The sequence below is a fragment of the Syngnathus acus genome, chromosome 1, assembly GCF_901709675.1.
Source record: "Syngnathus acus chromosome 1, fSynAcu1.2, whole genome shotgun sequence".
NCBI classification, from domain to species: domain Eukaryota; kingdom Metazoa; phylum Chordata; class Actinopteri; order Syngnathiformes; family Syngnathidae; genus Syngnathus; species Syngnathus acus.
This window is the reverse complement of record NC_051087.1, coordinates 2,472,341-2,486,041: the sequence shown is the minus strand read 5'-3', so window position 1 is coordinate 2,486,041 and position 13,701 is coordinate 2,472,341. Positions and strand designations below refer to the sequence as shown.

General features: G+C 43.9%; 1 protein-coding gene across 1 annotated transcript in view; it reads right to left on the bottom strand.

The window, feature by feature from the left end:
* inpp4b (inositol polyphosphate-4-phosphatase type II B) overlaps positions 1 to 13,701 on the bottom strand; it is a 78,124-nt gene that overhangs the window by 12,969 nt on the left and 51,454 nt on the right. The window contains 5 exon segments of the mRNA XM_037256796.1: positions 852 to 956; positions 2,692 to 2,822; positions 6,052 to 6,199; positions 8,247 to 8,313; positions 10,162 to 10,267. Coding sequence (XP_037112691.1) covers positions 852 to 956; positions 2,692 to 2,822; positions 6,052 to 6,199; positions 8,247 to 8,313; positions 10,162 to 10,267 — 557 coding nt within the window.

Genomic DNA, 13,701 nt, shown 5'->3' with positions numbered 1-13,701 from the left:
CCAGTGTTATCGGAAATACTGCCGCAACTGTGTGACAGGAAGACCCTGACCCTTCTCCCTGGGCTCAGAACAAGACAATAGTAGTTTGACACGTATGGTTTTGTGGGATGCTCTGTGACATTGCTCCAACCCAATTCCATTAATCATCTCTGCGTGTCAGGGCCGTGTGGCACTTATTTGCCGCCACACTTTTTTTTTTCACGTCCTTCTTCTCCCCCCCGCGGGCTTTTCTGAAGTCCGACTCGCTGTTAATTGGTTCTGCCGCAGCAAAGAAAGTACAGCAAAGTGCACTCAGGACACAATGACACTGTCTGTGCTCGTTTGTGTCCTCCGATGTCCAAAAAAAAAATCTGACACGAAACGACACTTCAGTTGTCTTAAAGGCATTTTTTTGAACGGTAAAAAATATTAACGCAACTACTGAAAAATATGCAAAACTTTAATATGTTGAGATTTTGTAACAATTTCCTGTCAAAAAGAAAAAAATCCACTCCGAGTCATGAGTATTTTTAACGTTATAGTGCCGAGGCATGACAAGTTTGGTGTTTTGATTCGAAGTCGATTTATTTGAAGTTGATCCGAATGCCGCGATACTAAATTTGAACCGCGGAGACTCAACATAATTTTTTAGCTTATTATAGCACGTGGGCGAAACACAACAACATTAGTTGCCTTGCCACAAAACTTAAAACTCCACAAGGTAGGCGTGGGCACGTGTCATATTAAAGGCGCCTGCCTTCCAACACAGCGTGCTGATTTGATTCTGAGGTTACGCTCTCAATTAAAAGCGGTGGAGCGATTCGAGGTGACGCTTGTAAAGTCAAGCTAGCAAGTGATAAATAAACATGGACCTGTCTTTCTGGGGCACGTCACCCTCATCCTCTGAGTGTGCAGGTTGATTGGGAGGAACTCCAGGGATTTCTGCGCTTTGCAGCAACTCTGCTTGAAGGACGGACCTGAAAACCACAGTAGCATTAGCATTTGTAGCACTGCAAATTCTGACAGAAATATGTGTGACTAATTAGACATTCGGCTGGTACGTAGCTGAAAATGTTAGCTTTTCCCTGCGTCGGCACATTCTCATTAGGCGCTTTAATAAAAGTTGGATATTAATGGCGGGGCCGAGCCGATGAAGTTGCTGACTCGTGGAGCTTGGACGAATTAGCCACATCGGGGTCCATCTGCCGGTCCAGGTGTGCCGACAGCAGGGCCCGATGCCAATGCAGTCTGACATCTGGCCTACGCGCACTCCTTTTATGACTATTTTTTTTTTTGCTGTGATTGGGCCTCCCGCTGAACATGAGGTGGGGGTGGGTGACTTGTGACGGTTGACAGATAGGTGGAGTGTTTCTTTTCTCCTTTCTTTTACTTCTTCGTTTTCTGCACGCTCCCGCTGTGCTGCATGTGTGAACACATCAGACTTTGTAGAATACGGGGGTGAACCATTTTAGCATATCTAACACGTTTATGCAGCTGTACTTTACTTCAAGAGAGCATTACCAAATTTATTCGCTGCTTGATGCTTCTTTAGAAAGAAAAAAAAAAAGGTTCATTAAACTAAAATTATTATCAATAATTAACGAGCAGCGGCTCGCCCACGCCGGTTGTCTAGCAACGTCGCATTCGCTTCACGGCGGACGAGATCACAACGTGAAAGCGCCACCGCCCACCTCGGGCAAATGTGGGCCACACATGCGACCTCTGTGAGGAAGTGTAGAAGAAGAAGAAGAACGCCGCCGCAACACCTTTGCCCGGGGGTGCCTTCATGGCCGCCTTGGGCACACAATAACAGTCTTCATTGCTCATCAGTAGGGGATGAAAAGTAAAAAAAAAAATCTGCTCCATCTATTAAGTCAATAAGGGGAATGAGAGTGGAGTCAAAATATTATATATTATTATTATATATTATAAAATATTCTATAAGTAAATTATTTTATTATTATTTTTATTTTATTCAATAGACTTATAGACGGATGTTTGCTCAATTAATTAGCAAAATATAACCCATCAGGTTTAATTACAAAATTTAACCACACTGACAATATTAGAAACAAAAAATGATTTAGCCACCTCTAACCGTCGGTATCTCTAACATGGCGTTAAACACATTCTGTAATTTGTCATGTGTAATCATCAAAGGCGTGTTAGAAAGTCAAAAGGCAGAATTTTTCTCCTTGCTTTCTCCATAAAAGAAAAATTTGACAACGAAAAACATTTCGGCTTAGTCGGCTACAAAAAAAAACACCAAAAAACGCATCGATAATCAAAACTATCCCAAAACAAACTTCAGAGGAACTAAACCATTCAAATAAACTCAAGCAAGCAAAGACATTCATCCTAAGCAAACCAAGAATCTTGTAAGGTTTTCAGCATCAAAGTCGCTACACCTCTGCTACCACCAATTAGTTCCACAGATGGAAAGGAAAATTTTCCCTACTAGTTAATTGCTACGCTCGGCGGGGGTCCTTGGTGAGCATGTAAGCTGCACAACCGCGCCGGCGGAGCGCCGCTGCATGTCAATGCGAGCGCACACATTTTCCAAGGACAAACCACGATAAGAGTTCATTTACATGTACTGGAGAAAATCTCGTACAAAGGCTTCGGCGGAAGGGGACCTTCCCGGTGCCAAGGACGGGCCATGCCTTTCAAATGAGTGTGCAACGGAAACAACAACATGGAAACGGTCCTCACCGCTCATCTTTTCCATTTCAGCCAGTGTCTCCTGGTAGGAGCTGATGATGCCGCTGTATCGCGTGATCACCTCCTTCCGTAAGTTGTCCCAATGTGGTGAAAGTTCCCCCAGCTCCTTCAGATCTTGCACCCTGCAAATAAATATGCATTGACATACTTCTTGAATCTGAAAAAAGAAAATACAGTGGGACGCACCAAAAAGTGGAGTTCCAGATTAGTAAAAATGGGTCTAATACTAACGTGATATAATCGTGGTTATGTTTGACAAATTGTAATTACTGGATCTCCCTTGCAAGCTGAGGCATCCCTAATGTGATCACATACAGTATTAAGGTCATGCCTGAAAACATAATCAGCTAGCGATAAACCAAAGAAGCTCTAGCGAGCGAAACTAAACCCAGCCAAAAAATCCAAAACAAAATGAAACCAATAAAAAAAAATAAGGCCAATGAGCCGCCAAAAAAAAATCAAACCAACCCAAGACGTTAAACACACCAATCAAATCTAAACATATTCAACCAGTTAAATAAATTAAATTAACTACAAAAACTAAACAACCAAAGATATTACACCAAGTAAAGAAAGTAAACTAACCCAAACTAAATTTGATGATTTCAACCAAAAGTAAACCCAACAAAAAAATAACCTAAGAAATTCAGCAAAAAACAAATTCAAACTAAACAAAATGAACCAAAAACTAAACACCAAACCAACAAAAGGAAATGATCAAATAAAAGCAAACTAAACTCTCGAGAACAACCTCAACTAAACCAATGAAACCAAGCAAAACTAAACCAACCAAAAAGAAGCAAAACTAAACCAACCAAAAATAAACCAAAAAAACAAACGAGAGCCTCTTTCAAAACTTTGCATGAAAAAGACATAATGGGACCAACCAGCAGCAATTTATCGTCCATTAAAATTGCAACGATACTGCGTTAATAAGGGCTCTCTGAATGAAACCAGCCACGAGTACAAGTTGTACAACAGTAATATGCTCTCATGACAATGAGCCCCAATTTTCTGTAATTATGCCTCATAAATGTTTAATGCGCCATGTTGGTCTTCAAATGAAAGGGAAAAAAAACCAGGCCCTATTTCAATTTCTGATTTACATAATTTTTACAAGCAGGTGGCCCCACTGGATGAGTATACTTTTCATATCCTTACCAGCTGTGCATTGTGTCGCTTTTTTTCTGAAAATAAAGCCATAGTCAGATAATATTGGACGATATACTAAAAGTGCACATGGGAGATGAGCCTGATGATCCGATGGATCAAATCAAAAGCGGGACATCTGCTCGGGGTGATAAGGCCGAGGGATGACGGAGAGCGTTGCGGGTTATCGCTCTTTTTAATCAGAGCGCTATTGTCTGATCTGAGGAAAGGGTCAAGAGATGAACAATATGATATGCATGTTGGAAAGCTGACATTATCAATCAAATCTGCCGGTGGATGGAGACGACGATACGCCTCCAAATGTCCAGTTTTTATTTTTATTCTTTATAAAAATGTGAGTGCTGTATTTCTTTGCCAATCATCAAATGGGCTTTTTGCGACTCATTCCTCACTCTTCTCAAAATTTGTGATGGTAATCTACTGGGGCGAGCCCTAAAACAGTCTCCAACAGCTTTTATTTATGATATAAAATGTCTGATGAAGGTCACTTGGCCGTAATGGCGCCGTAAATTTAGCGTACGGCTGCTGTGCGCCTTCCTTTATTTCATTCGGTTATCGTGCGGGCTCAATTTTAATTACATAGGGGCGTTGTGCGCCTGCCCAATAAATCCAGCGCAAAATGAAGAGTGAAATACTGTACACACTTTTGAAACAAAACAGGGCAAAGCAACCACAGAAATTAAGCAAACACACCAGACAAAACCAAAACATAAACAAAAGTTATACAAACCAAAAAAACAAAACAAAACAGACACTAATGAGTCTAAAACCACCTAGCAACTAAACCAACCAAAACGAAATCATTCACAAATATCAAACCGACCAAAACTAAACCAGCCACTGAAACCTAACCAACCAAAAAAACGAATTCAACCAAAACTCAGTCAACATAAACAAATCAAACACTACTTACCAAACCAAGCAAAGAAACAAAATGACCTCGAATTAAATCGATCACAGAAACTATGCCAACCAAAGAAACTAAACCAACAAAAAAACAACAGCTGCAAAAAAAAAGGCAAACATCATGACTGCGCTCTTGACACGCATTAGCGCTGTTTATAAATACACAACTTTTTTTTTTATCATTAACGAAGCAGCTCCTAATGAATCTTAACTGGCACCTGCGTGCGTTCAAAATACACGACAACGCAAGGAAAGCACATCACAGCCGGCGTACGCAAATAAGCGAGAAAAACATTACGTATGGAGGTCATGCTTATGCTAAAGCCTGCTGTGCTCGCGTGTGCTGCGTTACTTCGATAAGGAACTAATAAATATTTCATATTTCAACTCTAAATGTAGCATAATTGATCCATGCAGGGTTCAAAAGAATATTTAATGACATTATTGCTGACAAAAATAATTGAAGTCCTCAAAACGGGTTCTTATTAGTATTACTAAACAGAAGCATTCATTTATTTTGGTACATATTAGTGTCGGTGTAAGAAGGCGTGGAATTAAAGCTATTAGCAGGTACCAGAAAGTGCTATTTAAGAATTTAGCACGGCTGGTTTTTTTTTTTTTTTTAATACCAATTGCTATGTATAGTAATAAACTCCAAAAATGGCCGACAAACTGCAACTTAGTCCTCAAAAATGGCCGACATGCTTTGCTAAAAACATTTTTTAAACCATTACGACATACTCTGTTCTAATATTTTTGACAATAAAAAGTGTATTTCTGGTGAAACTAGGTTGAGTGAGTTGTAAAGAAACCTGGCTACACAAAAGCCACCATAATGCTTGCAATACTATTTCCGTCCTTGTGAAAATCGTCCTTGATTGCGCCATACGAATCAAGTCGGCCCTCTTCTGTCACGATTATCAACCGAACGCCTGCCCGCATGACTTTTTTTTGCCATTTTTCATCCGTCTTGTTATGATACGAGTAGAAGGTAGTGACCAGAAAAAAAAATGAAGCGAGGTTGCCAAGGACGACGGGACAATGGAGAAATGATCTGTTGTGACTAACCCTATTCAAGCCTGAAGGAGACTCGTCTGGTCTTGACCTGGCCTCACACCAAGACTTTAATCTCTGCCTCTCATCTTGATATGTTCTAACTTGACATGAGCTGGAAGTGACCCGTTCAAAACCAAAACATCGAATCGTAATCCCCGCTGAATCAAAGCGAATCGTTTGTGTTGTGATGCTACAAAGCGGTCATGTGACGCGTCTCACCGGCTCATGTCCTCTTGCATGTAGAGCGCCAGCAGCTGCTTGGGGATGCTGAAGGACAAGGTGCACTCCTCCATTTGCTCGCGCACCAGCATCCACTTGCTGTCCGCCGTCTGGAACCTGTACACTTTGCATACCGGGTTGGTGAACACTGCGGAACAAAGCATCAAAAGCAGACCCGTGAGATGAAAAGCGCTGCTGGGCCACGAAATCCTTCAAAGTCAAAGGACGGATTCAATTTGATGATCAATAGCCGCGACGTCCGCAGATAAGCCCCGATTCATCTTAGTCTACTTTTGTGGGAAGAAAGATAAACATTGTCCTTACGCTCAAGCATTTCCATTTTAATTGCTTCGTGGCCCCGCATGCAGATTGACCGATGTCTAGTCAGGGACGGCCAATTAGTGAGAAAGATGAGTGACATTTAATGATAACTAGTCAATATAATGATTGACATGTACTGCACGAACGGATAGGCAAACGATGAACCCGACCAATTAGCGATGCTGTGAGCTGTCGTTTCCCGACGGCTCAAGAGTACTAATTAATTGGACGGCCCCAGAATGATTGACATGTACGCTAAGCAAAGCCTAGCGAGTGGCATTTTCAACTTGACTTGTGATAATAAATCGCTGGATTGTTTTCCTAACCGACTCGCTGGGCACCTGTGGATTTTGATGAATTATTCTGAGCAAGCAGATTAATTTGACGACCGGCTAAGAGATAAAACTGGGCGCCACTTTGGATCATTTTGTGTCCTGAAGCTGAAGAACTGGAAATATTAGTCATTTGAAACTCAATTCAAAAAATATATAACATATATGCCATCATCAATCAGCAGCTCTGTTTGAAAATAACCCTCGATGAGCGCTGCATTAACATTTTAATTGAACGACGACTAGGTAAAAATCAACCAATGGTTGCCATTCAGGCTAACGAGTGACAAAAGCCACCAATTAGTGTGTGGAAAGTGACATGACTCAAGATAAAAGACAGAAAGCACTGCCGGCACACTGAATCCTTCAAAGTCAAGTTGAGAAGGAAGAAAAAATGCAATTTGTTGATCAATAGCTGCGTCTCGCTGCCATTCATCTAGAAAAAGACAAACCTCACTCGCTCCATTTTAATTACACATTTATTGCGCAACAGTCGAGTCATTGTCAACGCGCAAACTGACCGACTCGCTCCCCCGTTAAGCCAATTTCCATTCCGGCGCATCTTTTCCGTCAGTGCAAATGTCGACGGCGCGGAGGAAGCTAATGCTCTTATCTGCGCGCCGGCAGCAGGAGGCGAGGAAGCACGGCGCGCCTTGAAACGCCGTTTACCGCCGCTTTCGGCGTCCCGAAGCTGCAGTCAGACAGCGAATCAGTCAATAAGTCGGCCACTGTGAAATGTTGCGTTGACAACTGGAGGCATCGAAACACGCACGGTCACCCTAAATGGGAGGTACGCCGTGCCTTGACAAAAATATTCCACGCTGCGCTACTGTGACAGACGCCGCTGATAGATTTTACGTCTCAGAACAGCGTCGATCGAAAAACTTTTCACAAAGGTTTTCCTTTCAACTCCAAACTTATTTTTAAATGTCTGCGCATAAATCTTTGCTTCTTGTTTTGAACATTGCTCTTCATCAAAGTGTCACCATGTTGCTATTAATTCAATTAGCATCGAGGTGGCCTTTCAAAGCCCTTCAGGTAATTGACTTTGGGGCCAAACGATCCAGTTCCATCATTTACTATTCCATTAAACGGCTGTTTTGGGCCAGAAGTGACATTTAGCAAAGAGTGAAAGCTGCTCCATCAGCAGCGAGGAAGTGAAATAAGAAGAGGTCGCACGCCCCGTTGTGTCAAAACGTCGAGAGCGGTTGTCATGGTGCCGCTATCTGCCTTTTTTTATTTATTATTATTCACTGCACATGCGCAGCCTGTTGCAGTCGCCGCTCCCTCATCCAGATGGAAGGCGTGTGATGCAATTTAGTCCTCCACTTTTATTACTTTTGAAAGGCGCAAGAAGAGAGTGAGCCTGAGGGGAGGGGGAGGGGGGGGTTCTCGAGAAGTCATTTTCTTAAGAGGTGTGAGGAACAGAAACTGCGGTGCAGCGAAAACGAGGGGAAGTTCAAGGGTGACCGAGGTTCAAGTAACCCTTTCCTTGAAAGACAATAATGTCGAAAGATTTTGGCAATGAATGGTCGCGAGTACCTGGTCCTGTCAAGAGGTGGTCTCTCTCGACGCAGCTATGAGACGCAGACTCGCACACTAAGGGACACTGGAAAAGAACACAAAAATACAACAATCATGAACCTGGCTGTCAATGTCCACCCTCACACAGAAGCATCCGGAAGCATTTTCGTTGCGCAATCACCTAACCCGCCCGCTGAGGCCTCGCTGATTGGCGTGTGCCTCGGACTGCTCGTTGCGGCGAACGCGGCTGGAGTCGTGATCAACTCGCTATTGTCGTTGGCCTTGTCACTTGAAAGTTCTTTTCACACTGCGCTTAGCAACATGCAGCGCGCCGCTGATGAAGTCATTCATTCTTTTTGTGCTGTGAGTGCATGATTATGGAACGTATTTATTGATGTTTTATTTAAATTTGATTTAAGTTTTATTTTATTTATTTTTATTCATGACATTTTATTTGAATTACGGATTACGGGACGGTGCGCACCACGTGCCCTCGAGTGGAATTTTTCAAATCCATCCGAGTCAGCTATTATGAGAAAAAGTGTCAATAAAATTACCTGAATTAGTTGCTCACATGCCAGACCATGATTCCAATTTCTACGCATTCATTCCCGTCTCCTCTCCACACAAATCACAACGAGCGGCCATTTTTCTTGCTGCACGACTCATTGAACAAGGTTAGACAAGCAAAGCTGTCGCCAGAAAAGCAGCAGGGGGGGGGGCACAGCACTACGAGAGCCCCGATCGTTGTCAAGCATGTGTTTCATGGGCTCGTGATCAAAAAGGTGAACGGAGGCTTTTTTACGAGGTTCCTTCATCTTCGGGAGAAATGCGCAAACCGACCAAGCGTGAAATGTTCTCAGTCATTCCAAAAAAAACTGCGATTTAATAAATGTCATTATTTCTGTCTGCATGTTGAAATAATTGAACTCCATTTTTTCGTGATGAATCTTGCTATGAGACAGCCAAGGCAAAGATATTTAAAATAGCAGGAAAGTCATACTGGTGTCATCCCTCCCTTTTGTTGCAAAAGCAACACACACAACCAGCACTGTGGCACATCTCACTAGCCCGCGCTCCGTTTCAGTTTTTATCATCTCCCTCCCTTCATCTCCACGGCGACAACAGTCACACACACACACGGAGGGCGACAGATTCATCAAGGAGACATGGGCAGATTGTCAGTGACGCTGCCGAGCCTGGCAGGGAACCTTCCTTCACCAGCCAGGCGAGTGGGCACGACCGAAAGTCAGTCGGCCGTGCAAGAAGCCCTCGGCCAATTATGCATGTGTACACGGCACACAACACAAAAGAGCCATGCCGTGTGGTGCGGCAAGAAAACCGCAAGGTTCCCTAAAACAGACACTGATTTAAAACTCCTCACACAAGTTCATTGGGGGGGCAAAATGGCGGCCTCTACCGAGCATGTGCAATCGGGAAGAGTACGTACGATGTCATTCCTGGTGTGCCGACATCCCATTGGGAATTAAAGGAAAAGGTTCTGGTACTCCCGTGATGGTCGCTGTCGAGTGCAGGCGAGTGCTTTGTAGGAGATTAGTGCGCACACACACGCACTGCAAATCGCCATTAGGCTGCACTGGAGGTTCTGTAATCTCGTTGGTGGATTTGAACCGCATTATGAGCTCCTATTACCTAAGGCAGCCTTCCGGAAACTTTTTGAGCCACTGTCAACGTTGTGGCGCCCCTGCTCTCTTATGCATTAAAAAAAATTAGCTCGTGTGTGAAAATTACACTGCAAATTGACTATATTGTTTAAAAAACAAAAAAAAAAACATTACACAATAAATAAGGCTGCAGCTATGGAAAAATGTATTTGGATTTTCTACTGAACAAAAATAAATTTGAATAATTGAGTGAAATTTTGGGCTAACAGTGGTGACGTTAGCATCACGCGTAGCATCAACAAGTGTACCTTCTGTGATGGTGCGTCAGTGGTGATGTGCTCCGCTTCTTCCATCTCACCCATCTTCAGTCGACTCACCACCACTGTTCCGGCTGCGTAGCCACCATCTGACGACCTGAAGGGAACAGAATCAAATATAAATAAATATTTAAAAAAAAAAAAAAAAAGGCCATTTCAAAAACGGTTTTAAATTGGTATTTTGAATGAAAATCTTCCCACTGTGTTTCATCCAGGTGTTAGGATACCTTTGCCAAAGGGTGCTGAGCCGTTATTAATTAAGACTCTGACTCTCAGAGCTGGCATGCTGCTTATGCCTCCATAGGGAAGCTAATGGGGCCCGGGTAGGGCGTGCTCCATATAACGCTCCAAATGGCCGTCTAATAACCGCAGGCGACGCGCTCTGACGGACACCAAATTGATACGAGACATTTCAGAGCGCGACGCCCACCCTTCCTGTTCGATTAAGTCGCTGATAGAAAATCCACGGTATTGGCGTAAAGTCCCACGCTGCGGAATCAAGAAAAATGATCCCAGGTGTTGGACGGGCAACGAGGAGGATTGTTAATGTGCTCGCTTGGAGAGATATCGGGAGCCGGGCGGTGATCAGAGAGGAGGGGGGGGGGGTGACGGGAGACAAGAAAGGGATGGCGATGGAGTCAAATTAGAGATGCTCTCAGAGATAATCCATCTTGGCTGGCCAGAGGGAAAACCCGATTGCACCCGAGGGGGCAGGAGCAGAGGAGAAGATGAGGAAAGGGACGTTGGCAAATTCAGATGCTCCCATCAAGGCCGGGTTAGGGTTCAAAACACAAAAACTTGTGTTATTCGTCGTCTCCCGGATGCCTCTGTTGGATCCTCATCACATCGCTTCATTTATAAATCCAATCAGCGTGGCTCGCCAGACACCTGTCACAGTGTTTACTCCCCCCACCCACCATCTCCCCGAAAAACTTGTCGCTAAAAGTCACCCTGACTTTGAACAGGCGCCGTCATGCGCATCACAGAGGGAAGCGAGATTAACACGTGTCCCGTAATAGCGAAAATCTGGGGGGGGGGGGGGGGATGCACTCCCCACATTCCGGCTGGCCCCTCCCCCACTTCTTTTTTCCCCTCAATCGTCTAATGCAACTTGCAACGCAGGCTCATTTTTGACCCGCAGCCAAACAGCGAGTCAACACCTGGAGGCGGGAGGTACTCGGACGTGAGGAAATTAAAGCGTTCCAGTTGGCGAACATGATTTGATTTAGCGCTGTTTTAATGCGACATTGTAAAAGAAAGTTACGTAAAAAAAAAAAAAAAAAAAAGGTAGAGACGCATTAATTTCCTCACAGACTGCTGTGGCACGCCCTTCCTGGTAGAATATAGTGAGTGTAAAGGTTGTAATAAATGTCCACTTCTCCCCCTCCCTCCTGGGCGTATTTTTTTTTTTTTTAAACATCTATTTGGCCCACAATCTGTTTCATGGCAGCACTTCATTACACACCTTTATAAAAGCGACAGATACAATGTTGCTCAGATGGATGACTCGAGGACGTGAGCACCGCCGGCGGACAAATATTTATCAGGGAAAGGTCTTCAGTGTAACAGCGTTAAGCCACAAGCAGCCATGAAGGCGACATCGCTCATATTTTGTCATGGTGAATTCCGGAAATGATCAAACTATGCCGATACAGAAGTACAAAGCATACATTTGAACCAAAATGGCTGACTTTGTTTATTTGTAATCAACTGTTTTATTTCTATTTCTTTTTTTGCGTTTCAACATTGCCTTGACATTATGATCAGAAGGATTCGAAGTTTCAGCGTGATTCTTGGTTCTACTGTCCAACAGCAGCTCACAGAATGTTGAATAATTAAATTTCACGTTTACAAAAGAGGGGAAATGAATAGACGATGGAGAGGGTGTCAGAAGCAGTTGGAATTAGAATGAGCCAAGGTCAAACAATTCGAAGCATGATCAGCAACACAATGCAACTAACGTAAGACGCTGTAATGAAACGCAACAAAACAACGGCAGGTAAAATAACAACGTGATGTAACGGGAAGCTTCATAACTCGGGGTAACATAACAAACCTTAATATATCGTCATGTAACACGACATAATTCAGCAAAATGTAACGTAACAAGCTAATCTAACCTAACACGTCGCATTGAAACTTTGTGTACCACAGCTTCACACAAGCTGACAACAAAAAAAAATGTCCTCGAGGTTAGCATTTCCCGTGACCCTGAAAGGAATGAACGGAAAATCACAGACGGATGCTGCGGCTTTCAGGCCAAGCGCATGAAAGGACGACACGAGGATATGAAGATCAAAACAACAACCTGCGATAAGTTATGAGGATAAAAAAAAAGTCCCTGACGACAAATGACGCCTGAGGAAAGGGAGTGTCGGGGGGGGAATAAACAGCTTGCCGGGATGCAGCACAGACGGGAAAGTTGGAGCAGTGCAGGCTAACACCGAAGGGGTGTACGCTTCGATTCTTGACCCATATAACGCTGCTCGCGTGGGCTAAATATAGCGACGGACGGCTTTCACTGAGGACAGATGCGAGACGCGGCGTAATGCGGCATGCCAGCTTTCGCTCCAGCGAGGATGACCGGAGACGTATGACTCAGCAGTGATGAAGCGCTTTGCAAAAAAAAAGCCTGATTGAGTCTAAAAGTCAGATCAACGCGTTGGATAACAGGGTTTATTTTAGTTTCTTTGTGTTCTAATCAGCCCTGCTCCCCTTTGAACCAACCAATCAGCTCTCTCCGTTCTCAACTGATCTGAATTAGTCCAATAAAATCAGATCCATCGAGACATTTGGAGTCGATCCAAGACAGAAAGCGGTTTCAGGAGGGCTCTGGCGAATAAAACGTGCAATGTTTCCCGATGTTACCGCCACAATTACAGTCTCGTCCGGGGGGCCGGCGCTTCGAGCTAAGTGCCGATCAATGACAATCCAATGAGATGATGGCCGGCGACCTTCACTGCCTCACATCTTCAACACTTAAAGGCTACGCGGGGTTAAACCGAGCTAGCGATGGATGCGACACGTGAAAATGGGACGTGTGCCGCATTCGGAGAGATGAGTCGTTTTTAACTGTAGTGAGCGGGGAGAGTAAACGTTGCCGCTGATAAGCCACTGACGTCTCCTAATTATTCATAAACGTAAAAAAAAAAGCTTTTGGTGCTGTAATTGCTCGCGAAAAAAAAGAAACAAGCAGCGCAAACACCTGACACGGTCGCTAACGAGCTAACTGGCAAGTGGAGGCGCGGTAAGGGTCGAGTGTGACGGTTGGCAAATATGAAGAGGAGTCAAAATGAGACGCCGTGCCGATGAAAGCAATTTCGCCGCCGCGTCGGCGCAAATCCAAAGACATCGAAGTTGATTTATAGTCAGAGTCGTCTCGTGGTTTGAGCAAAAGGAAACTTATGCTACGTTCGCATTTTATTTCCTGAAAAGTAATGGCCTTCGAGATGCCAGGAACATTTTGTTTGAGTATACTTCACAAGCCATGTAATCTTCAACTAACCTAATATCTGCATTTTCCCCCCAGAA